The 25,144-nt window shown below is 40.0% G+C and overlaps 1 protein-coding gene across 1 annotated transcript in view; it reads right to left on the reverse strand.

Annotated features, from left to right (window-relative positions):
- Positions 1-8,092: 8,092 nt before the first annotated feature.
- ANO6 (anoctamin 6) overlaps positions 8,093-25,144 on the reverse strand; it is a 137,073-nt gene continuing 120,021 nt past the window's right edge. Inside the window, exons 17-20 of the mRNA XM_008074185.2 lie at positions 22,265-22,470; positions 17,313-17,515; positions 15,653-15,758; positions 8,093-8,649 (exon numbers count right to left, since the gene is read on the reverse strand). Coding sequence (XP_008072376.2) covers positions 8,443-8,649; positions 15,653-15,758; positions 17,313-17,515; positions 22,265-22,470 — 722 coding nt within the window. The 3' untranslated portion in view covers positions 8,093-8,442. The remainder of the gene's footprint in view (positions 8,650-15,652; positions 15,759-17,312; positions 17,516-22,264; positions 22,471-25,144) is intronic.

Raw genomic sequence — 25,144 nt, forward strand, 5'->3', positions numbered from 1 at the left:
GCAGCCTCGACCTGCTGGGCTCCGGCGATCCTTCCATCTCAGCCTTCCAAGTAACTGGAATTACAGGCGCGCGCTACCACGCCCAGCTAATTTTTGATTTATCATAGAGATGAGGTCTCGCCAAGTTGCCCAGGCGGGTCTCGAACCCATGGGTTCAGGCAAGCCACTCACCTCAGCCTCCCAAAGCGCTGGGATTATAGGCTGAGCCACCAAGCCTGGCTGGAGATTTTTTTCTGTAAGAGAACTGTCAGACGTTTCCAGTCCACAAGCTCCTTCACAAAAAAGGTGATCTTGTTATAATTTCTAAGGTTTCAGCCAGATAAGGGGTGATCTTTGACCTTCTGCTTTCAACAATTTACCTGAAAATTTCTTAGAGATTATTATGCTAAACCATTCATTGAAAGGTTGGGCTGTCCTTGTCTTGCATCTGATGGAGATTTGCCCAGGGGACGGGGTAGGCTGCCAGCTTGGCCTGCAGTAAAATGTCTAAAACCTGCCTATTGGAAATTTATCTATTTATGTCTACTGGGCTAGATTCAAGGCGTGTCAGTCTAAGCAAAAGTGGCTATGCTGAGGCAAAATGTGAAATAAGATTATTCTAAGTTTCTTGGGGTCCTTTCTTTCATTTCCCACCTCTTGCTATGGTAAAATTTGATTTGTTGATTTAAAAACAAAGTCGACAAGTGTGGTGGTTTAAGCCTGTAATCCCAGCACTTTGGGAGGCCGAGGCAAGAGGATTGCCTGAGACCAGCCTGGGCAACTTGGCAAGACCTCGTCTCTACAATAAATCAAAAAATTAGCTGGGCATGGTGGCGCGTGCCTGTAGGTCCAGCTACTTGGAAGGCTGAGGTGGAGGGATTGCCTGAGTCCAGCAGGTTGAGGCTGCAGTGGCTGTGAGTGTGCCACTGCATTCCAGCCTGGGCGACAGAGTGAGACCAACTGAAAAAAAAAAAAAAGCGGGGGAGAAAAGGCCCCCTGGTGAGTTCAGCCCTTGGGTTTTGGTGCAGCCAGTGTTGTAGTCTGTTCTGTGCCGCAGGACAGGTCACTTACCCATAGCCTCCTCTTAGGTGATAGCGATTTATCACTCTGACTCACCTCAAAAACACTGAAAAGGGAAAAAGTAATGGTAGGGTGTTTTGTTACATAAAAGTGCTTATCCACTCTGGACAACATTAGGGTCCACAGTCTACATGTGTGAGTTCTCATGCGAAGTGGTTTTAAGGAAAAGAATCAGGTATGATCATGGCAAAGCACTCAGATGTGTGAATGAGAAATGAAGGGTAGGACAAGATCTTAGGGGTGCCTTCCAGTAGTTTAAGTGACAAAAATCCAAGCATCCTGGCATTGTAAAGTGGCCCATGTGCGAACTGTTTTAGGAATCAAGGCAAAGGATTTAAAGGGCCATCTACCTTACCTACGTTTTCTTTGGGAAATGCTACTAAGAGCATTTGCAGAACCTTCATTTCATGAGCAAAGGAAAACATCTCCCTGAAAGAAATGGTCACAGCCATGGCAGGTTGTCTTAGCACTGTTTTCCCTCTAATTCATGCTTGAATGCCCCATGGAATCTGAAGGCCTTGGGTGAGGTAAATTCTCCTTCTCCCCTCAGGAATGTTGCATGGCAGCTCCCCATTTGTGAGAACTGCCACCAAACTTGAATCCCAAGATGCTCAAGTTCAAAGAGCACTTTGGGACAGAAGGCAGATTAGTCCTCAGCAGGGACAAAGATGGAGATTCTTGCCTCCAGCTTTCCCTTCTGAAGGGAAATCTCCCTCTCAAAGGCAAACTCCTCTGTGTTAAGTTCAGGTATGTTCCATTCCTGGTGATTTAATCTACCTTTCTAGAAGACTCATTTGCCATTCTTGCCAGTCCCCTCCTTCACCAACCCCAGTATAATTCAAGGTCCAGTGCTAGCCAAAGTAACACTTCCTAGTATCTGTCCTACATGACTCCCTTTGTATCAGTAGTAATGTAGAAATAATCAAAGACCACTCTAATGAAAATAAGCAAAGGTATTTATTCAGAGCTTGCTATATATATAACAAGGGAGTCAGCCACTATCACTTGTATTTGGGCAGAGACTCAAAGGCTGGCAGAGAAGTGGGAAAATTTTATAGTGAAAAAAAAAAAGGGAAGGCTTCCAGTTAGAGGCCATTGGCATGGAGACACTGTAGACAGACTAAGTAGAAGGAGAATGTCCCCTGTGCTTGGTGAGGAGGGCATATTTGGCTTTCTCTAATTGTCCTAAGGGGCAAACAGATAAAAATTAGGAAGGCTGCCAGTTATTCATCAAGTCCTGGCCATATTGGACCAGTTGGTACAGAAGGTATTGTTTGGCTTTCAGGATTGTTACTAGACTTTCTGTAAGTCTTATAGCTTTCTGGCTTTCTGGGCTGATTGTGGATAAAGGGTTTGTTTCCTAGGCAGGTTGCTAAGAGCTTCTACTGTTGCTAATTCAGAGTTCTATTGTTATAATGGTCTAGCCATTGTCTGTATATTCAGTTTTTCAGTAATGAAGTGTTTTGCAAAAGAAATCTGCCAGAGAGAAGGCAGCAAGAAAAAGAAGAGTTTGTAGACTTGCTAGTTACAATGTCTTCTTGGTCACTATTGGTCAGACAACTGGCATATTGGAAAAGGAAATGGAACACACTAAGTTTACAAATGCTATGACAGATATTTTACACATTGCATTAAATTTGCAAGTAGAACCAAACATTATTCAAAAGGCTTGTAAAAAGCAATTGGTAAAATTTGCTACATTTATGAATAGAAAAGGATTTGGGCTGAGCTTAATAACTAGCTTTCCAGATCTGCAATGTTAATACACTGAATATAACTTGCAAATCTCTTAAGGCTTTTTTGGGCACAGAGTTTGTTCTATGGCCCCAGCTCACATTTACCGAGACATCTGGGGGAGTGCCCTGGGCCTGAGGTTTCCATGCAGAGACTTTGGTATAATTTCTTTCTTTTAATAACCATATACTTTAAACAAAATTTTTTAAAGCTACTTGAAGTCTCTGCAATGAAGTCATGTTGGCAGTGAGATAATGTGTAAGAAAACACCTGGCCCAGTGCCTGGTGGGTATCAGATAAATACCATTTAAGAACCCATCATTCCCCCCAAATAAGAAGGGGGTACTTTGCTTTAGAAATGAACTTCAAATTGCCCCTTTGCTAGGTTTACAGTGCTTGAAGAGGGAAGACCACTATTAGATCTTGTCCCACGAGTATCACTTAGAGCTCAGATAAGGCTTCTCTTCCTGTTGGCCCAGTTATGAAATATATTCGACTTACAGTAATCTCTATTGACATTTTCATTGATCAAGAAAAATCAAAGGGATAGAATGAGTAAAATCCAGATTATTATGTGTTGCTTAGGACAAGGAAAAGGTTGATTTTTGTAATGAGCTTATGTTTTATCCAAAATTTCCCCTTTCTGTGCCCAGGGCTGATAGGAAAACCTACTATTGTCTGTCCGTTTGCCACAACCCTTCAATAAAGGCATAACATTGTTTACCTGCATGTACCTACATTTCTGAGAATTAGCAAAAGAAAGCATATCTCCTTATCTCCTATACATTCCCTGTTAAGTTACTTCAAAGAAGCCTTGGCCCCCTGCAGATTGCACTCCCTCAACTGAGAGAAATGAATCCCTATTTGTCCGCTTTTATCAGTGGTCATAGATTTGAAAATATTGTACCTCTGTAACTATACGCTTTGTAATTTATATAACTTTTTATATAACTACTAATCAATACTGTGGTAGTGAATGATGTTTTACTTTGCAACAGGCTATTAACTCCCTTACTCTATGGCAAGGCTATCCAACTATTCAGTTTGGTGTTACTGATAACACTGTAAACTACCTTTTCGTAGTGGGCACCAGGAAATGCAGACCATAAATGTTACTGTTAACAAAATGTAGCTGCAACTTTAGTTCTATGCTCTGTCAGTCATGTAGAAATGTGTACAGGTGCCAGCAACCCTAAACTTATACAAATGAACTGTGAAATCTAGGTAGAACTATTCCATAAATACCAGGAGCCAGAATTCGAATTCAGAAATAAACTTCTTTCTGCCAGTTCCCTCTTGATTTAGTGGTGTTGAGAAACAGCAGCCGAGCATTTACTCAGACCATAACGGGGTCACTGTTAAGTCCATACAGTGCCTACTTGTAGAGACGTGTCTTCTCTGGATGACACTGTTCTCTGCAATCATGGTTTAGCAAACGGAAAACACCTTCATGCCACATAAGGCATGGTGAGCAGAGGTGGGCTGGTCTTCAGCGCCCACGGTTTCCATGCTCTGTGTCTTGCACAGGGCTTGATTCCAACAGCTGTGTGGAGCAGCCTTGGTTGAAACCCAAGTCCCACTTTCCGCTAGAAAAACCATGTTCCAAAGCAAGAGTAGGTTGTAAAAAATATCATCGTATATATATCTACACAAGTACACATTTGTTATCTTAAGTGACACACAACTGGTCAAAAGTAGCAGATATATATATATGAGAGACCCCTACAAAAAACCTCCAGAATTTATAAAAAACTGTGTATTTATTCTTACATGCTTAAACTTCAGTCACCTTCAAAGTACTCTGATGCAATACACCTATGGAAGCACTGTTTCCACTGCTCAAAATAGTTTTTGAACTCATCAACTTTGATGCCTTTTACTGCTTCTGCTGTGTTTTGTTTAACCACTTCCACATTGGCAAAAACCTTCCCTTTGAGGACGTTTTTCATTGGGGTAACAAAAAGTAGCTTGGGGTCGAGATCAGGTGAATAGGGAGGGTGGCACCTGGGGAGGTCACTGTAGTTTTTTGGTCAAAAACGGCTAAACACTCAGCATGGTGTAGGCAGGTATGATGTCATGGTGGAAGAATCAGTCACTTGTTTGCCACAACTCCAGACGTGTCTTCTGCAAATCATGCTACAATCTTCTCAAAACTTCCAGATGAAAACTTTGGTTGACCGTTTGATCTGCAGAAACAAATAAGTATACTACAAGGAGCTCCAAAAGATAATTCCGATTTTTTTGGAGTCATCCTTATATTTACTCTCTTCTTTAAAAACATTTAAGATGGCTGGGCTCGGTGGCTCAGCCTGTAATCCCGTGCTTTGGGAGGCTGAGATGAGTGGATGCCTAAGCCCGCGGGTTCGAGACCCGCCTGGGCAACTTGGCGAGACCTCATCTCTACAATAAATCAAAAAATTAGTTGGGCGTGGCAGCGCGCACCTGTAGTTTCAGTTACTTAGAAGGCTGAGGTAGAAGGATCACCGGAGCCCAGCAGGTCGAGGCTGCGGTGGCCGGGAGCGGCCACTGGACTCCAGTCTGGGTGACAGAGCGAGACTCCAACTCAAAAAAAAAAAAAATTAAGACAATAAAATACAGAAAACCACAGTATTGTTTGTAAAAATGAATTTATTAAAATGCTCATAATTATAAAAAGAATATTAAAATGCACAGAAATTAACAAACATTAATTACAAACTTTACATCCTATGCCACGGTGTATGAAAAGCATCATGAATATTTCATTTCTACTTTAGTCAAGCTGTTCGCACATTTAACATCTCAAATATCTCATAATATGAACATGAGAAAATGGGATAAGAAGTGTTTTAACAACAGAGCCCATTCTGACCCCTATTGTGAATTAATGTTTTATGAAATTTAAGACGCATGTGCAATAAAAAGACTTTGGTGACCAACAGTTGACACGATGGCTTTTAGTTTTAAAATAAAAATGACAGCTTTCCCTTCCTAATGACAAAGGCTAAAATATCTGAGGGATGTTTAAAGACAAATCCCCTGAGTATGTGGTCTAATGTTTCCACTAAAATTCACAGGCATTACAAAAGGATATAAAGCTAATATTTCGCTAGTGGTTAACACTGGTCATGTCAAGGGCCAGATTCTCCATCAATTCCCTGGGAGGCTACTGTGTCACACTCCCACTTACAGAGGCAGCCACTGTCATCTGCAGACACAGCCTCAGGTTCTTCCTCATCCCCACCAGTCAGCCTTGGGCTCACATCAACACTGTGGATGGCATGGTGACCCTGGGTCTCCACTACAGCTTTGCTCTTTTGGGCACCTCAGCAGTGTCACATGTCACACTTGATGCCTTTTTTTTTAAATGAAGAGGTTTTTTTCCCCCCCTCTTGTCCACAGCAGCACATTTTATACTATAAAGAGGATTCTCTCCTCTGGGGCTATGAAAATATTATGCACATTTCTTTTGAAGTTTTATCATATATACAAGGAGATAAGGTAAAAACATTTCCTTTTCTGTGCTGACATTAACAGCGAGTTACTGCCCAATTCAAACACCAGGAGATAGGCACACACTTCAGAGGAGGAGAGGTAAGAGAGAGGAAGCTGCACCCACTTCTGGGACCAGTATCGTGGATGTGAAGAAAGGACAGTGGCACTCCCATCTTGGCTGTGCTGGAGGAAAAACAGTTTCCTCCGGTGGGAAGAAATTTGTTTCTCCGTCCCAGTGCGTCAGACCTCATGCGGCCTGTTTTGGGCACTCTCTGTATTGCACAATTAACATGATCAAGAAAGACAGTGAAATGTTGTCCCTGACCCACTGGGACAATTCAAAAGCCCAGAATACTGCTTTGATGAATCCTACATAAATATTGTTTTTTTTAAAAAAAGACATTCATGGCAGGCACTTAAAATTGTGATCTAGAGTTAAGCTACTGTAGTATATATAACAAGCCTCTAAAATCTGATTACCAAACCGTGTTTCACTTTCCTCTTCTGCTGGGATGCTGCTAGGTTGACTCCTTTGGCACCTGAGCATTTAACAGCATTCCAGTGGGTGGAGGCCCACCCGGCACCAACATGCCACAAATCACCTCCTCCTTCACCCAGCACTGACCTGGTACCGGGCGGGGCATGAGAGGTGCTGGCTCCGTGTCTTCTCCAGAGCTCCTGACACATAAAAGGCAGTAGAGTGGAGTAGCCTGCTAGGCTGAGCAAAACTGAGGGGGCTGGATGTGCACAGTGGAATGGAGGAAATCTCGAGATAATGATAGTGTTTGTGACCAAACCATTTTCCTTTATTGCCCTAAACTGCCTGATTAGCCCTAGAGGCTGGAAGTTCCAGTCTCTTTTCTTGATTCAGTCTCTTTTCTTGATTCAGAATAATCTGGGTATTTTCCTGCCTCTGGTGTAATCATACAATTACAAATGAGTTACTGGGCCCAGAATAAGGGGATGGAGGGTGCCAGGAAACCACATTCACTATGGCAGATGCTTTGGTATGCTGACCACTTTGGCATATAGAAATAAGCCAAGTCACGCAGACTCCCTGACAAAAGGCACACAAGGACCGCAATTAGCGTGGTTCACAATTAGTGCACTTGCTGTTTCTGACCATACAAAACATCATCATGCCACAATGGCTGTTTGGCGAGCCATTCATGAAGGCGCTTGGTGATGTGTAATACTGCACCGCCAGCATCTAATGAATAAAAGTCAACTGGTAGGAAATTGATGGGATTATCTTTTCTAGGCCGTTATGTTGATAAAGATATAATTTTAATCATGTGATACCATTTCCCCCCCAAGAAACTACACATCTTTAGAAGAGATAAATTAATTATCCAGATCAACATGAGTTATAATTCTATTTGAATCTGTAACTTTCCCTACTTTTGTCATCTTATTCCCTTGAGATCTGCAAAGCAGTCAACATTGATTAGGCACAGAACATTCCAGGAGCGCTCCTGGAAGATAAAAGGTGTCACTGTGGATTAGCACAAATATGCTTCAAAATCTTGCTATCTTCATTCTAATCCACTAAGAGTATTTCTTTGGGATGGAAAGACAGGCCAAAATGAAGACTGAAACTATTTCCTCTGATTAACGGAGGTTTCCTTTCTGCAGGTATATGATAATACACCTACATTCTGTGAATTCTTGAGTCTATTTGCCACTTAATACAGCATTCAGACTGAATCCCAAGTTAGCTATTTTTAATCACATGGAACTATTAAGTCTCTAATGATAGTAAGGAAAAGACAACTCTGGAACAGATCTGGCAAAGTGAAGAAATGAAATGCTGACTAAAAATAAGGGAGATCATGTGCCTGAGAATAGAAAGAAATGAAAGTAATTCTGCTTTACAAGAGGCGGTTTTTGAGCATACTAGGAGACGTTTTCTATATTACTAAAATTCCAATTTATCAAAAAAAAGTAATATTTTAGGTTTTCCAGGTGATTAGTTTTATGCCCTTCTTGATCTAAGTTTTACATTTTCCGGTTCCTGCATCACTAGCTGAAACTGAAAAAATAATATGCATGGAAATGGCAAAAGTTAAGACTCATATTTGCCAAAGTGATTTAACTTAAAGATTCTCATTAGTGATTCATAATATATTTTGACAGAGCTAAATTCCTTAAAGTGCTTCTCAGAACATAAAGTTCTTATTCTAATTTTGGTCGAAAATTGTTATCCACTGCTTCAATCATCCTCTCCGCTATAACGCCCATGTTTTTTGTCATATCTTTGAGGTGACTCTCGTGAAGTAGCTTTTGGGTTAGGTATTTTTCTCTCTTGATCTTGCTTTTCGTGCGTTTTGATACATCGGGAATTGCATATGAAATGAAAAATTTCACAGAGTAGATGATATGCTAAGGGAGAGAAGAAGAAAAATATCAATCACAAAGAAATGGAGAGGAACACAGGGTTCCTTTCATGCATTCTTGCTAGTCACTATGGCAGTTTTCCTGGACAAGGCAGTGTACATTGCATACATACACCCACTCCGTGATGCCATCGTGTAAAATGAATGGCATGGCTACTTTACACATTTAGAAAATATTTGATATGTAGAAAAGAGTATATCTAATATGTATACACACACATTAGTTATAAAGGATAAAAATAAAATGAATACCAAAAACCTACCACTAAAATTAAAAACAAGGACACTGACAATGCTGTGGTATTCTGTGTGCTCCCTGTGCTTCCCCCAAAGTAAATACTGTCCTATCTGAACTACTGTTATGTGTATCATTCTCTTTTATTTTTTATTTTGGTAGAGTGAAGCAGGTCTTTTAATATCGTTCTTGCAAGAACGTGTCTCTTGGGTGAGCTCTTTTCTTTTTCAAACAGTTTAACAAAATATATATCTCTCTAAAAGTCATGTCTGATTAGAGTTTTATAACAGTATGATACTGTATGTAGCCTTTTGAAAATTGCTTTTTTCATTCACAACTAGTTTCTAAGAAGCATTAATGCTACTGTGCGTAACTAGTCCATTCATTTTCACTGCAGTATAATATTCCACTGTGTGGCTACACTATATCTGTCCCCCTATCAACAGCCATTGAGCTTGTTTCCATTTTTGATATTAGGAACAATACTGCTGTGAATATTATTGTGCTTGGATATTGCAGAGCCATCTGTAAGAGTTTCTCAAGAGTATAAACCTAGGAGTGGAAATGCTGAGACCCTAGGTCATGTGAATATTCAATTTTACAAGATCAAAACCAAATTCTTCCAAAGCAGTTATACCAGCTTACACCCCCATCAGCAGTGTGTGACAGTTTCAGTTGTTTTATATCCTTATCAGCACTTGGTATCATCAGACATTTTTAAAAAAAAACCAACTAAGTGAAATGAATTTTATTCATTTTAGTCTTACTTTGTACTTCCCTGATTATTAATGAGGTTCAATATTTTTCATTTTTTTAGTCACCACTTAAAAATATCTGGCCTAGCAAGGGGATAGAGACAATATGCAATAAACATAATTAAATTAAACATTAAAATGTGCTATAAGCCAACTGTAAAGCAGTGTCAGAGGTACTGTGAATGCTATGAAGAGTGTTTTGTGTAGATTTTATATAGATTAGGCTGGATGTGCTTGATTGAGCAAAGACTTGAAGGAGGCAAGGGAAAGAGCCATGCTGGTGCCAGGAGGAAAGACCTTCTAGGAGAGGGAATAGCCAGTGCAGAGTCCGTGGGGCGAAAGCCTCCATAGTGCATTCCAGCATGGCAAGGCCGCAGCAGAGTGTAAGGAGCAGAGACGTGACATCAGAGAGGCTTTGAAGTGGCTGGACTGTGTGAGGCCTTGTAGGACACTGAGGACTTTGGCTTTGGCTCTGAGTGGTGGAGGAAGACAAGAGGAAGCCCATTAGGAGACTTGCCCTAATTCAGGCAAGAAATGATGGTGGCTCTGACTTGGTAGTAGCAGCAGAGTTGGTAAGTGGGTAGTGATACATTTTCAAAGTAAAAGCCAACCAGATTGCATGTTGGGAAGAGAGGGAGAAGGAAAGTGGGGAGGAGAAAGGCGGGGGAGAGGGAGGGTGGGGAGGGGAAAGGGGGAGTGGGAAAGGCGGACAGAAGGGAGAAGCAGGGGGAAGAGGGAGACAGGAGGGGGTGGGGGAAGAGAGAGAGATACACACACACACACACACACACACACACAAATAAATAAACAAGAAGGGATCCAAGTTCTCTGGTCTGAGCAAATGGTGAGACGGAGCTGCCATAGCCAAGAGGGAAAGACTATGGATAGAACAGATTGAGGACTGGATTTTGGAGGGTGTGGAGGAAAATATAGGCATGTGGGGCAGTAGATTTGAGATACGTTAGCTTTCCAAGCAGAAAGGCCAGGTAGGCAGCTAGATTCATGGGCTGAATTGGGGAGAGGGGTGCTCTGGAAGTATCCATCTTTAGGTTCACTTGGCAGAGAAATGGTATTTAAGCTGATACACTTCAGATCACTGAGAGAGTTCTTAAGAAAAACCAAGGGATGAGTCCCAGCATCATTAAGAGAAGAAAGGAACTGGCAAAGAAACTAAGAAGGAATGGCCAAAGGGGTAGGAGGAAAAGAAAGAAAAAGTGGTTTCCTGGGAGCCCAGTGAGGGACTTTCCAGAAGGAGGGAGTGACCAGCTGTGTCAAATGTTGCTAAGTTTGGTAATGTGAGGGCAGAGAAGTGACCACAGGAATCTGCCAACACGTTGGGCACTGGTAACTTTGCCAAGAGCAGTTTCCATGAAGTAATAAAGAATGGAAAAGTGGGTGAAAGCATGACTGAGTGGGCACAGGAAGAGAGAGACGAGAGACAAGGAACTGTGGACAGCAAGCACTTGAATGATTATTCAAGAGTGCTTGGCACAGAGAAGAAAAGAATGAAGCAGCACTCGTGAGGGAAGGATGGAGAGAATTTTATTTTGAGATGAGATATCGGTATGTTTGATAATGGAAATTATATAGTCAAATGACGAAGGATGATATTGTAGGAAAGAGGAGTTTTTCTACTCTTTCATCTATTTCTGAGGTAAGTAATATTTGTAGATATGTGAAATTATGCCACCCCTTGGGTCTCTGGGTAAAGCCAATGTGGTGTGATATTATTATTATTTTTTGAAAGTAGGATTTATTTTTTATTTTTTTGAGTTGGATTTATTGAGAAAAGCTTCTAGAGTGGGAGGGGACCTAAGGGGGTTGCCCTGATATTACCTTTTAAAAATATATTGCTAGATTCAGTTTGCACATCTAAAGAATAAAATTTTATTGTGTATAGTTAAGGTATACAACATGATATTGTAAGATATATATACAGTAAAATTGCTACTACAGTAAGTTCTCACTTAACATGATCAATAGTTTCTTGGAAACTGTGACTTTAATCAAAATGGCAAGGTACAGCAGGTCCTCAAATAACATAATTTCCTTCAATGTTATTTCACAAGAATGTTGATGAGAAAAAAATGATTTTGTTATTCACCCTTATCGTAAAGTCTCAGTTTCCAAGAACCTATCAATGACTTTCAGTGACGGTTTACTGCAGAGTGAAACAAATTTACATATCCATATCTCAGTTTGCACATTTTAGAAAAATCTTTGCATTCATGTAATAGGAAGATTGGCTTTAATCTTCTTTCCTCTATTATTGTCTGATTTTAGGATACAGGCTACTCTTAGTATCACCAAATAACTTGGAGAGTCCTTCCTCTTTTGTTGATTTCTGAAGGAGTTTGTGTAAGAGTGAAATGATCTGTTCTAAAAAGTGTGGTATCACTCTCCTATAAAACCACACTATCAAAAAGAAAGAGGCCAGGCTTGGTGGCTCAGCCTGTAATCCCAGCACTTTGGGAGGCTGAGGAGAGTGGCTGCCTGAGCCCGCAGGCAACTTGGCTTTGTCTCTACAATAAATGAAAAATTAGCCAGGCATGGTAGGGCACGCCTACAGGTCCAGCTACTTGGAAGGCTGAGGGGGAAGGGTTGCCGAAGCCTAGCAAGTCGACGCTGGGTGAGTGTGCCACTGCACTCCAGCCTGGGCGACGAAGTGCGACTCCAACTCAAAACAAAAAAGAAAAAAAGGAAAAGAAAAACGACACTCTCTGGTGTTTTCATTGTGAAAAGACTTCAATTATTCAAGTTTTGCTGTAATTCTTGGTTTACCTACTTTGGCATTTAAAGACATAGGCAGCTGAACTTGGTGGCTCAGCCTGTAATCCCAGCACTTTGGGAGGCCGAGGCGGGTGGATTGCCTGAGTCCGCGGGTTCGAGACCCACCCGGGCAACTTGGCGAGACCTCATATCTACAATAAATCACAAAAGCAGTCGGGTATGGTGGCACACACCTGTAGTTCCAGCTACTTGGGGCTGAGGTGGAAGGTTCGCAGGAGCCCAGCAAATCAAGGCTGCGGTGGCAGGGAGTGCCACTGCACTCCAGTCTGGGCGACAGAGTGAGACTCCAACTCAAAAAAAAAAAAAAAAAAGACATTGGACTACTCTTCTGGCTTCCACTGTGGCTGTTAAAAAGTCTTCTCTCATTCTAAATTTGTCTTACTTTGTAGTAAGATTCTTTGTCAGTAATCTTTCTTTTTTCTCTGGTTACTTTTACGATCTTATTTTCGGTGTGCTGCATTTTCCTTACAATATGTGTAAGTGTGGATTTGTTATTTATTCCACTTGATGCATGTCATGCTTTCTGTTCTGTGAACTGTCTTTTATCTATTCTGGAAAAACTTTAGCCAGTTATCTCTCTAAGTATTTGGCTCTCCTCTAGTATCCGTTTTCTGCTTCCATAATTTTTTTTTATGGTAGTACTCTCACTCCATATTCTACATCACTTAACCCTTTTCATATTTTCCATTTTCTTATCTCCCTGTGATATATCAAGGGGTGATATTTTTAGATCTTCCAATTCTTCTCTCTTCATATATGCCTAAACTTCTGTTTAAATCTGTGTTAATTTTTTTCATTCCAATAATTATATACTTTTATTTCAAAAAGTTCCACTTGTTTTTTCAAAACTGCCTTATAATTTTTCTATAGTTTGTGGTTTGCTCATTTTAAACTCTACCATTTGTGTAAACATTTTCATATATAGTTAACTTACATTGTGTATCTGACAATTCAAACAAAATCTTGAAGTTATTGAGGGTCCAAATCTCATTCATTTTTTAAATTGCCTCTTGTCATTGCCGATCTTAGTGAGTTCCGAGACAGGGTTTCACTCTGTTGCCCAGGCTGGAGTGCAGTTGCATGATCACAGCTCCCGGCAGCCTCAAACTCCGGGTTAAAGCCATCCTTTGGCTCAGGCTCCAGAGTAGCTGGGACTATAGGCACACACCACCATGACTGGCTAATATTTGATTTTTTTTTTTGTAGAGACACGATCTTGCTATTTTGCCTAAGTTGGTCTCGAAATCATGGGCTCAAGCAATCCTCTTGTCTCAGCCTCCCAAAGTGCTGAGATTACAGGTATAAGCCACTGCACCTGGCCTGATTATCTTGATTTGAGACAATCCTGGGCTCTAAATTGAGGACACTTTTCCCCAGAGAGGATATGCATTGATTTCTGCTCTGAGACAAATTTAGCCCTTTTTGGGTCTCTGACTTAATCTAGGAGTCTCAAGTTCAGCTCTCCCACCTACCTTCTGACCTAAGTCTTGATCTTCTTGAGCGGAGATGGAGGTACTGATGAATAACAGCACTTGCTCTCAGAGCCCTCCTGCACTTCAGGAATGCTTATGCTCACTGCTCTATTTAAACCCATTACCTAATTTTCACTCTTTGTAGATTCTCCTCTCTCTGAGTCCAGAAATGCAAAAGGAATTAGGTTTCAACCTGGTTCTAGAAGTTCTGCAGTGGGATGGTCCCTTAAAGCATCTTATCCACCATAGCATTAAAAGCGGAAGTTCAATCACTTCATCAACTATGCATTTGAATAGAAACTAGTGGCACTTGCTGATATATCAGATACTGTATGTCAGAAATCCACTTATGATGGTGAACAAACCATGACCTATTTTTCTTTCTCTGTTGATGTTTTGTAGCCATTAAAAACAAACTAGTAAAAGTATCAAAGCTAGGTAGTCTAACTGGTTCTGATTTTATTCAGAGCAAACGAAATCCACCTGTTTCCACTGTTGCTTAGGAGGATCCGTGTGTTAATAGTTCTAGCCAATGAGAGGTAGGTATGGGCTTCTGGAAAAGCATCTTTCCTGACCAAAAAGGATCTGGTATGGCAAGCATCACCCTTCTTCCTGCTTTGAATGTAAATATGTAATCTGGAATTGCAGCAGCCACATTGCAGGCTTACATAAGAAAAAACCTGGAGAATCAGATATGGCACTTACATCAGTGAGCTGGCATTAATGCAGGAGTAACCACCTACTTTTGTGAATTCTGTTATGTGTATGTGAAAAGGATCAACCTATTTGTGTAAGCCACTATTGACTGGGTTTTTTGCTTCTTGCAGCTTAATGCAATCCTAAGGGACCATGCCTATGAAGCAGTTTCTGAGGTTCTGTAACTTGGTAATAGTTATTCACTCAGAAAAGCTGGCTAGATCAATTGCAAATTTATAGCTTAGTTATTTTTCAGAGCTGGTCAATTCTAGGAATATAACAAAACATTGTAAGAAGTTGGTATATTATGAAAATACAATAAAATAATATGAATAAAACTATCATAGCAATAAAAGTTCCTCATGGGAAGAGATGACATCATACTCATTTTGAATGAACGCTTTAAACAGCCCAACATGCTGCCCAATGACCCAAATAATAATAATAAAAAAAGCACTCAGTTAATATTGAATTGAATGAATCTGAATCTCCCTTGTACATAACATGCGTTTTAATTTTTAAAGCAGATAACCAACTTCATTTAATTAATGAGAGCATTATGTGTATTCTCAGGTCAAAACTGATTAACATATGTCCTGAAATAATTATTAGCAAGTGATAAGGAAGAAAGTATTATATGTTTTAAGTACAGAGTTGGTAACATTTTATAGAAGGTCTGTAAGTATACAGCCATATAAATGATTTCAGAATATACTTTTCACTGGGTGCAGTGGCTCACGCCTGTAATCCCAGCACTCTGGGAGATGGAGGTGAGAGGATTACCTGAGCCCAGGGGTTTCAGACCAGCCTGGGTAACATGGTGAGACCTCATCTCTACAAAAAAATTTTTTTAAAATTAGTTGGGGCATGGTGGCACGTGCCTGAAGTCCCAGCTATTTGAAAGGCTGAGGCGGAAAGCATCACCTAAGTTCAGCAGGTCAAGGCTGCAGTGGCTGAAAGTGTGCCACTGCACTCCAGCCCGGGCAACAGAGTGAGAGTCCAACTCAAAAAAAAAAAAAAATGTATATATATTTTTCCTACCTCCATGACAATGATAAAAGCCAGCTTGGCTGCAATCACATGCCAATAGTAGATGTTGTGTTTATACTCCTGTGGGTGTCCAGGTGGGTTTCGAAAGTCACGATACCTGGAAACAAAATGGAGACAAATCAGGAGACAAATCTTTTTGGTCAAATATTGTAAACAAAGGCTCCATATAAAAAGTCATATTTGATTCAATGCTCTTTTAAATTGGACACCATATAAATTTCCTCCTAGAGCCCAATTCAGTAACAAAACCCTCAAATAACTACAGTAATACATGTAATCAGAGAATGATGGCAATAATGGATTCCCTCTTTGTAAAAAAGAATCCACTTTTATAAAAGAACGAAAGTTCTTATGTTTTCCCAGAGCTTTATCCCTGCTTTCTCAGAAGAGTGTAACTAAAATAATTCCTGTCTTGGGGATAATGAACACACTTATATAGTGGTACCATCAGGGTTCACTCAGCTGTGGGGCTGTCCCTCCTTATACAGAGTACTACTTGCTCATTATAATTTTTTTACCTAATTTTTTGTTGTCAGATATCAAGCATTACTGCTGTTAGTGTATCTTCTTTGGGTAGAAAATCTCTTAATTTTTTGCCTGCAATCTATTGGATCTAAAAGAGTTTAATTTTGATTAGAATTATTTAAAGTAAAAGCAAGCAGATTCAATGAAGAATTCTAAAGAGATTCCATTGTGTGACTTTGAAACATTTATTTTGGACTTATTTCTGGTTTCTTGGTTGTGTTATTAAGAATTTGAATCAGTGAAGTCTTTAAAGAGTTAGGCTAAATGAATTTTAAAGTCTCCCTTAAAAATCTCCTTCCTGGCCAGGCTCGGTGGCTCAGCCTGTAATCCCAGCATTTGGAAGGCCGAGGCGAGTGGATTGCCTGAGTCTGCAGGTTTGAGACCCACCTGGGCAACTTGGCCAGACCTTGTCTCTACAATAAATCAAAAAGTAGCCACGTGTGGTGTAGTTCCGGCTACTTGGAAGCCTGAGGTGGAAGGATCACCAGGGCCCAGCAGGTTGAGGCTGCGGTGGCCGGGAGCGGCCACTGCACTCCAGTCTGGGGAACAGAGTGAGACCCCAACTCAAAAAAAAAAAAAAAAAAAAATCTCCTTTCTATGATTGAGGGAAAAAATTTCTATAATCTATAGTCAAAAAATGTTAACAATTGGTAATTTAGCTAGTGTATACTGTCCACAGTTGAACTCATCACCCATTGAAATCAATGCAGAGAACGTCAAAAAATTTTTAGGGAATGCTGTTCAGTTGAAGTATTTACACCTCTCATCTTTGTTTTTGTTAAATGAGGGTGCTAGTTTGTCATTATTCAATACCTTCAGGTTGTGCATGAAGAACACATTAGTGCTAACAATGGAATTATCTTGGTTTTTGGAACTCCTGATATTTCTCCATTTCTAAGAAATAAGACTTTTCTGTGGGATCAGTCTATCTGTAAGCATTTAAACCGCTAATCTTCAAATCTTGCTTTATTGTTTGGTCTGAAAGTTCTTTTTTGACTGAAGAGAAAGCAACAGGAAAAAAAATGTCTCTGGCAGTTTGATTTAAACGACATCAAACAGAAATATATCATAAGAAATACCCATTTAAAGCTGAAGTGCATTTTTAAATGGGTGAAACAGAACTTGCCTGCACGTGGTATGGTTCCCAAGTCCAGAGTACGGGTTTCCCCTGCTTTTGTTTTTGAAGTCGGCGATGTTGAAGATGGAGAGAGTGTTGTTGATGTACCCCTCCATAGTGTAGGTAGTGTGGTCCCCATAGGGTGGGACGGAGAAGGACCAGTAATACACCAGGCGGGGGATCATGTCTGATGTGAAAGCAATGATCATGGCCTATATTGGGAGGAAAACAATAAAGGGGGAATTATTTTAGATCTTTTATAGCTACTGTTAGCAAATATGCCAGAATTACTATTTCCATTAAGCGATTTTTTAAAATTAAAGATTCATAAAACTTAATTCTTTCTTATGAAATTATGAAATTAGTAATATTAGTGAATATCCTATAATCTTTGAGCAGCAATTTTTAAGTAGAATGTTACTTTCCTTTGGTCTTTTAATTCTTAATTCTAAGGAAATGTCCAGAAGTCCATCTGCCATTCAAATGCAAAGGCCTGATAGTTGCCTGTTATATTTTTTAGACACGCATTTATTCAGAGTAATTGTAAATTAGGGTATTGTGGATAGCTCAAGAGATGTTTGCATATATTATATGTAAATTAGCATTTAAAAAATTATAATAAAATTCAGTCAATTAGAGCTCTACTTGATATAATTGTAATTTTTCTTTCATGGTTTAGGAGTTTATTAATTTTTTTTAAAAGACACAGGGTCTCACCCTGTTGCCCAGTCTAGAGTACAGTAGTACAATCTTAGGTCATTGTAACCTTTAACTCCTGGGCTCAAGTGATCCTCCTGACTCAGCCTCTGGAATGGCTAGGCCTTTAGATGTGTACCATCAAGCCCAGCTAATTTTTTATTATTTTTTTATTTTTTCAGAGTCTCATTCTGTCACTCAGGCAGGAATGTAGTGGTGCAATCACAGCTACCATAGCCTTGAACTGCTGGGTCCAGATGATCCTTTGGCCTCAGCTTTCCAAGTAGCTGGGACTACAGGTGTGTGCCACCATGCCCAGCTAATTTTTTAATTTATTGTAGAGACAAGGTCTTGCCATGTTGCCCAGGCTGGTCTTGAACTCCTGGGCTCAGGTAATCCTTTCACCTCAGCCTCCCAAAGTGCTAGGATTAACAGACGTGAGCCACCAGTCCTCAGCTAATTTAAATAACTATTGTAGAGATGAGGCCTCGCTATGTTGCCCAGGCTGATTTTGAACTACTGGCCTCAAATGATCCTCCTGCCTTGGCCTCTCAAAGTACTGGGATTACAGGTATGAACCACCATATTTGGCCTAGAAGACTCTTTTATAGATGTAATACTAAGGTCAGTATTATAAAAAATAATTCGGCTTTATATACTTCCTTAGAATAAATAATCATCCCCAAACTTATTTTTTTAATCATTTGCTTTTCATAAAAACAGAATATAAACTGAATAATAGATTTTCTTTGATCTAAATTGAAATGACCTTCAAATTCAATTATTTCCTCCATAAAATCCTGACTTGTTTAGGTAAGTCAATCCCATCACTGATTTATTTTTAAACTCTCAACATATACTTAATAAAATCTAGGTAGCAAAAAATTACATTGGGGTTGTTCAAGTCCCACTGTCAAACAATAATGTCTGTTTAGTTAGATCTAGTGTCTGAGTCTCTAGACTTACAAATGGTTAAATGAATAAAGATATAAACTATTAAGTAACATAAAGTTTAGTATATTCCTAGATTAAAGAAAAATGGGTCAATCATAAACCTGTATATGTGTAAAGCTATTATGAATTTTCTCTAAAATCCTTTAATTTGAGCTTTAAACTCTTCAATGTTTAAAACTGGTTTGAAGGAAGGCGAAAGATTTTTATTTTAAACTAAATTCAATGTGAATAAAAAGCCAAATGATTCTGTCATTAACTGAAACAGAAAAACAGACATATTTTTGGCCTAACATGATTTTTAATAGTATTTATTGGAACATATGGTTTAGACACAGTGAGACCACAAACCAACAAGCAACATCTCAGGCAAAGCAAGAAAAACAACTAAGGGGCATTTCTATTGCAAAATTTCCCTCACTAGAACCAGCTCTGTCATGTCCTCTGATGTGAAAAATCTGTGTCTGTACAAGTATGTGTGTGTCCCTGTGTGTGTATGTCTGCCTGTCAGTAGTGGCGGTGAGGCAAGACTACTTTGCTTGTTTCCAGATTTCAGTAGATTAAATTTTCCTGTTTTCATTTAACTCAACTATATCTTTTTATAGAATCACCTGCAGATGTGCGTCAGGAAGCTACAAAAATTCCAACGAGGAAGATAATTCTCTTGTCTTCTGACAAGATACTTTTCTCCTCTTGAATTGAGCTGCTCTGAGAGACAAGCAGCAAGGGTACAAATAAATGCAGGGTGCTTCATTTCCCATGCTGTTCTGCACACAATTTTCCATTTATATCAAAATAAATTAAAATTGGTCATCAATAGCAGATGCTCTGGCATGATACAACAATGTCAATTCAGCTTATTTATTGAACCAGCAGCTTTAAAATGAATGATGTTATACCAAACTCTTGCTTGATGCCCACTCTCATCCCTGGTGCCTCTTTTCTCCTCCCTTTTGTGAACATTAGGTTGTAGAGACACAAATATGGTATTGGAGGGGTTGAGGTTATACATGTGAGGGGATCACAGACACACATTTGATGCTTGCCTACATGTGTATGTGTATGTACACCGCATCTTAGAAGTGTAACACATCCTAATAATATGGAAAAAAGGACTGTCAATAGTTTAATCAATGTCACAAATCTAATAAGCAGTTTTGCTAGGGTAAGTTATAAGAAAAAACCATTATTGGATAAGAACCAATAGTACCAATTAGCTGTTGTGTGTCTGTACATACACACACATGGAGGAGCCTTGGAAACAGCCAGTCCTCCATCTGTGCTAATGGAGTGGAGCCATGGCATGGCTACTGGCAAGAGGTACCTAATACAATCATACTGGAAGGCTGGGGAAAAGGCGAGTTTGAGTCCATTGAATTTTCTGGTTAGCCGAAGGCCAAACAAAAATGCTTTTAGTCTCCAACTTTGCTGCTAAAAATGTTCTTAAAGCATACAAGCCCACATTCCTGCCCTGCTCAGTGTAGTATAGCATATTGAACATGACAGACTCATTATTTTATGACTGTGGAACTTGAAAGGCCTCACTGTCAGATTTCTGAACATCAGTCTTCATTTTGTAGTACAGGAGATGCTGAAGGTGCAGGCTATTTGGATGAATGGTAGCTGACATACTCTAGCAGTTGGTTTTGTGTGTGATGTGCAACTTTCTCCAAAAAGTAGAGCTAACACGCAGTTCAGATAAGTTGAGGGTTCTGGGATGTGGTGGTGACAGTTGGGTTCCAGAAGAGTTGAGTCACTATTGGTGACGATGATGAGTAATGAAGATGATAAAAAAACAGCAGTTAACATTCAATAAGAACTAGGCTCTATGCATTCCATACATTCACTCACTGAATTCCCTAACTGCTCTTTGTGGTATGTACTATTCTTATAACATGTGGCAAGGAATCACTCATTTTACAAATGATAAAATGAGGCCCTGGAGTGCCAGGGCCTGGCTCAAGACTGCATAGCTCAGAGCTGGAGTGCTGGGAGCTAGAGCTCAGGTTTACCCGACTCCAAAGCCTGCAGTGCTCAGTAACTTCCCTCATCCAGAGCTCACAGGCACCTCTGAATTCTGCTCTGTTTCTGCAAGTGCTTGTGGAAAAAGGCTAGGACTCAGGGCAAGTGGGGCTTAAGACATTAAAACCAGGAAATCACTTTGTTGGGGAAGATGGACTAGGAGTGAAAGTGCCAGTTAAAAGTGGGGGAAATAGCTGAGTGCAGTGGCTCACACCTGTAATCCCAGCACTTTGAGAGGCAGAGGCAAGAGGATTGCCTGAGTCCAGGGTTTCAAGACCAGCCTGGGCAACATGGTGAGACCTAGTTTCTACAATAAATCAAAAAAATTAACTGGATGTGGTGGTGCATGCTTGCAGTTCCAGCTATTTGGAAGACGGAGGTGGAAGGATTGCCTGAGCCCAGCAGGGTGAGACTACAGGTGGCCGTGAGCGTACCACTGTACTCCAGTTTGGGCAACAGAGTGGGACTCTGTCTCAAAAAAAAAAGGAGGAAATGGTCCTGGTTTTAAGGGCATTTCAGGAAAAGAGGTCCTCTGATGGGTTGGCTTGAAAACTGCTCCAAGAGCTCCCTGTTGGCCTGTGCAAAAACAAACAAAAACTGGTCCATAATCTAACTGGTCCACAATCAATGAATATAGGCTGTATGCAACTGAGTTATGTCCCCTCATGGCTGGGAGGCTGGGATACAGGCAGGGCATGAGGCTGTTCAGTCAATGACTAGCATGCATCTAGCAACCTTGGATGGAGTGGGAAAAGTGATGAAACCCACCTTGAACCTATTTCTTTTAAGAACCAATGCCCCGGAGACAAGCAAGGTAACACAGGAATTCATAAAGTAATAATACTTTATCATCAAAATTAATATTTTAAGTTGTTACCTTTGGAATAAATAGTAAAGTACAGAAGAATGTATTATTTTAGGATCCTTAAACTCTAAATAAATAGATTTCTATCTACATTACAAAAACGAAAAAGGATAACTTTTTATAGTTATATGAGGATCAAAAGTATTAGTACTTATTATTAGTATCATTACCATATCTCATATTGAATAAAAACTAGCAAATGAGCAATAACAGTACCTGTGTAGGAGGTCTTGACAGTCAAAAATAATAAAATGAAAATACATTTAACAATTAGTTATATAACAAAAAGACTGTTTATGTGGATGATATTCTTAGCATCTTTCTCCCTTTAAAAAATAAACACGAAACATTTGATTCCTTAGGTAGCAACTCTAATGCATCTTTGGGCTTTCATGGTCTCTACCCTATAAAGTCTTGGTCTACTCACATTGGTCACCACAGCCAGAATTGCTATTCCTTGCATGATGGGCTGCCACGCTCCAATGTCTTGTGTTTTCTCTGGCACCAGGCGTCTAAACTGGGTGGTCAGTTTCCAGGCATCCACTCTTATTTCCAATATATTGTTCACGAGAGCCAACAGAGGGGCCAGTGGAAAAGAGGCCACAAACAAGGTGACGAACCCAAACTGAATAACTGTCAACGGAACGGACACACATCATGGAGTGATGGATGGATGGATGGAAGGACATTATATTTTCCTTTACTCTTGAAAGAGAAAGGTTACAGAAAACCAAATCCCGAAGAGAAGACACATCCGTGGTAAACAATAATTTAATGTTCAGCAGTGAAAGAATCATATGAAACAGATATGAAATCTCTGGAAAGAACACTAATTATAGCCTGTTTTTCATATGCATACACTTAATAGAAAAAACATATTTAAAAATCTTGAATCAACCAGAATAATTTTCCAGTAATAAACTTGAGACAGTTTAAGCATACTATTAGTTCTCAGTAGAATGCTGGAAGATGATCTGTGATTTAGGATATAAAAAAGAAAAATACTATGAAAGTATTCAACAAGTTAAATGGAAATAATAAATGTACCTTTGGGAAGCCTATGCATAGAGAACTCTGGAGGAAATACGCTAAAAACAAGCAAATGAGTGAGCTCCCCTGAGTTTGCAGATGCAAGAGCAGTGTGTTCAGCGAATTTGATATCGCTACAAATCACAGAAACATATGTGATAAAAGCATCTTAATAAGTCATAATATAATCCTTCTTTAAGAATCTTTACCTTAGAGTTGTTGTGATCCATGTGGTCATAATAAGTCAAGATTCAACTGGTAGCTTAGAAATTCTCTTGCCCCTGTCTGTAATTTACATGGCCTTACTATAAATGGGGCAGAGCAGAGAGAGATTTGGGGGGTAAGCAATACCACAGGCAGGAGGAAGTAAGAAATGATAAAGCCAATGATCTAAAAAAGAAAACTTTCAGTTTAGAACATATCTCCTAACTGATAGGCCTTTAGAGAAAACATGTACACATATGTAACTAAGACCGTGGATGAGAAGAAAACTTACAGCCCCATTAGACCTCTTGCTCAGATAAGGAGCAGGGGCAACTCTGACCAGGAAGGGCAAGGCTGTGGAGGGTGTGGCTTGGCAGGAGGATCTGGCATCTGCTTCTGGTCTGAGAGGCCAAGGGCATGTTGCAGAGGAGCAAACAGGGCTTGAAGGATCTGGCAAGTTCCACAGGTCAGGCAGGAGCGGTCATATTCAGAGAAACCAGACAGGCAAGAACCAGAGTTGGTGATGCCATAGAGTCAGCAGCAGTAGCAATGAGCAGTGATGTCAACGTCTTTGTCTATGACTCACCTAACCCTAAATTAAACTCATCAGCCTATGGGGCCAGACAAGTAACTGCAATGTGTGGAGAGGGTCAGAGCCAACTGTGGTAAGCTGTCAAAGTGCGTGTCCTACTGAAAGCAACAGCTCACAGTTGCCAGGTAGAAATGAGGGCTCAACGTTGCCAGACCTCCTGACTGTTCAGGAGAAGTCAAAGGTTAGAATTATATTAGCAATAAACTAAGCTAATCATCCAAAAAGAGAAAAGACAACAAAACCACAGACCATTTAGAAATAAGTTAGTGAGAAATGTTAAGACCGCTGTGATAACTAACTTAAGGAAACACAAATAAGGATGAGTGAATGGTAGGATGTGCCACACTCTAGATTGGGCAGACTCAAATCGAAGGACATATCAATTTTTTCCAAAAAATGATTTTGAATTATAATGTAAATTCAGTTAATGATCCCACCTGGATTTAAGAAAAAACAAAAACAAAAAAACTGAAAGGTGATGCTCAGGTTCTTTAAGAAATATAAACGAATCAACAGGTAAAATAACGAGAAGGTATGTTTGCATTGACAATATTAGGATAATCTGAGAAAAACAGAAAAATAGGACAAGCTCTACAAGATATCAAAGTATATTATAATGCTCTGGAAACTGAAACAGTTTAGAATTAGTACATGAATAGATAGTATGAATGAAACAGAATGGATTGTAAGAAGAGATGCAAACATTCATGGGATTTTAGCATATTATAAAGCGATAATTCGAATCAGCGGATTCAAGTATTGTAAGCACCAGAAAAACCCAGACATGGTATAATTTGTCCTGATATTCAAATGAGAAGAACTTTACAAGCCACTTTTGAAAGCAAGAACCAAATTTTAAAAGACCAATCAATTCAGCAAGGCAAAAACACCTATTATAAAAACAAACAAACAAAAGCCACTTGCCTGAAACTTTTTCATAATCCTATATTGCTCTCTAATACTGTCAGTGATTTCCTCAGCACCTTACAGTCAAGTCTCTTGAAGGAAGTCCCTGGTTATTTCTCCACCTCACTACTTCTTGGAAGCCCTCACCACTGCACAAACCTGCTCTTGCTGACTAGGTATTGAAAAAGCCCATGCACATTTTCAATACTGATTTGGTTGATCATGTGACACGGCCAAACATTTCCCTCTCTGTGGAATATTTTTCCCACTAGTTTTTGTTTTACTTAAATAATTTTGAAAAGTCAAGTTATATATTAAAAAACAAAACAAGCCGGGCTCGGTGGCTCAGCCTGTAATCCCGCGCCGTTGGGAGGCTGAGGTGAGTGGATTGCCTGAGTCTGCGGGTTCGAGACCCGCCTGGGCAGCGAGACCTCATCTCTACAATAAATAAAAAAATCAACCGGGCATGGTAGCGCATGCCTGTAATTTCGGCTACTCGGAAGGCTGAGGCGGAAGGATCGCCGGAGCCCAGCAGGTGAGGCTGCGGTGGCCGGGAACGGCCACTGCACTCCAGTG

Source organism: Carlito syrichta, unplaced genomic scaffold (assembly GCF_000164805.1).
Source record: "Carlito syrichta isolate Samal-C Ts95f unplaced genomic scaffold, Tarsius_syrichta-2.0.1 Scaffold316362, whole genome shotgun sequence".
Classification (NCBI taxonomy): Eukaryota; Metazoa; Chordata; class Mammalia; order Primates; family Tarsiidae; genus Carlito; species Carlito syrichta.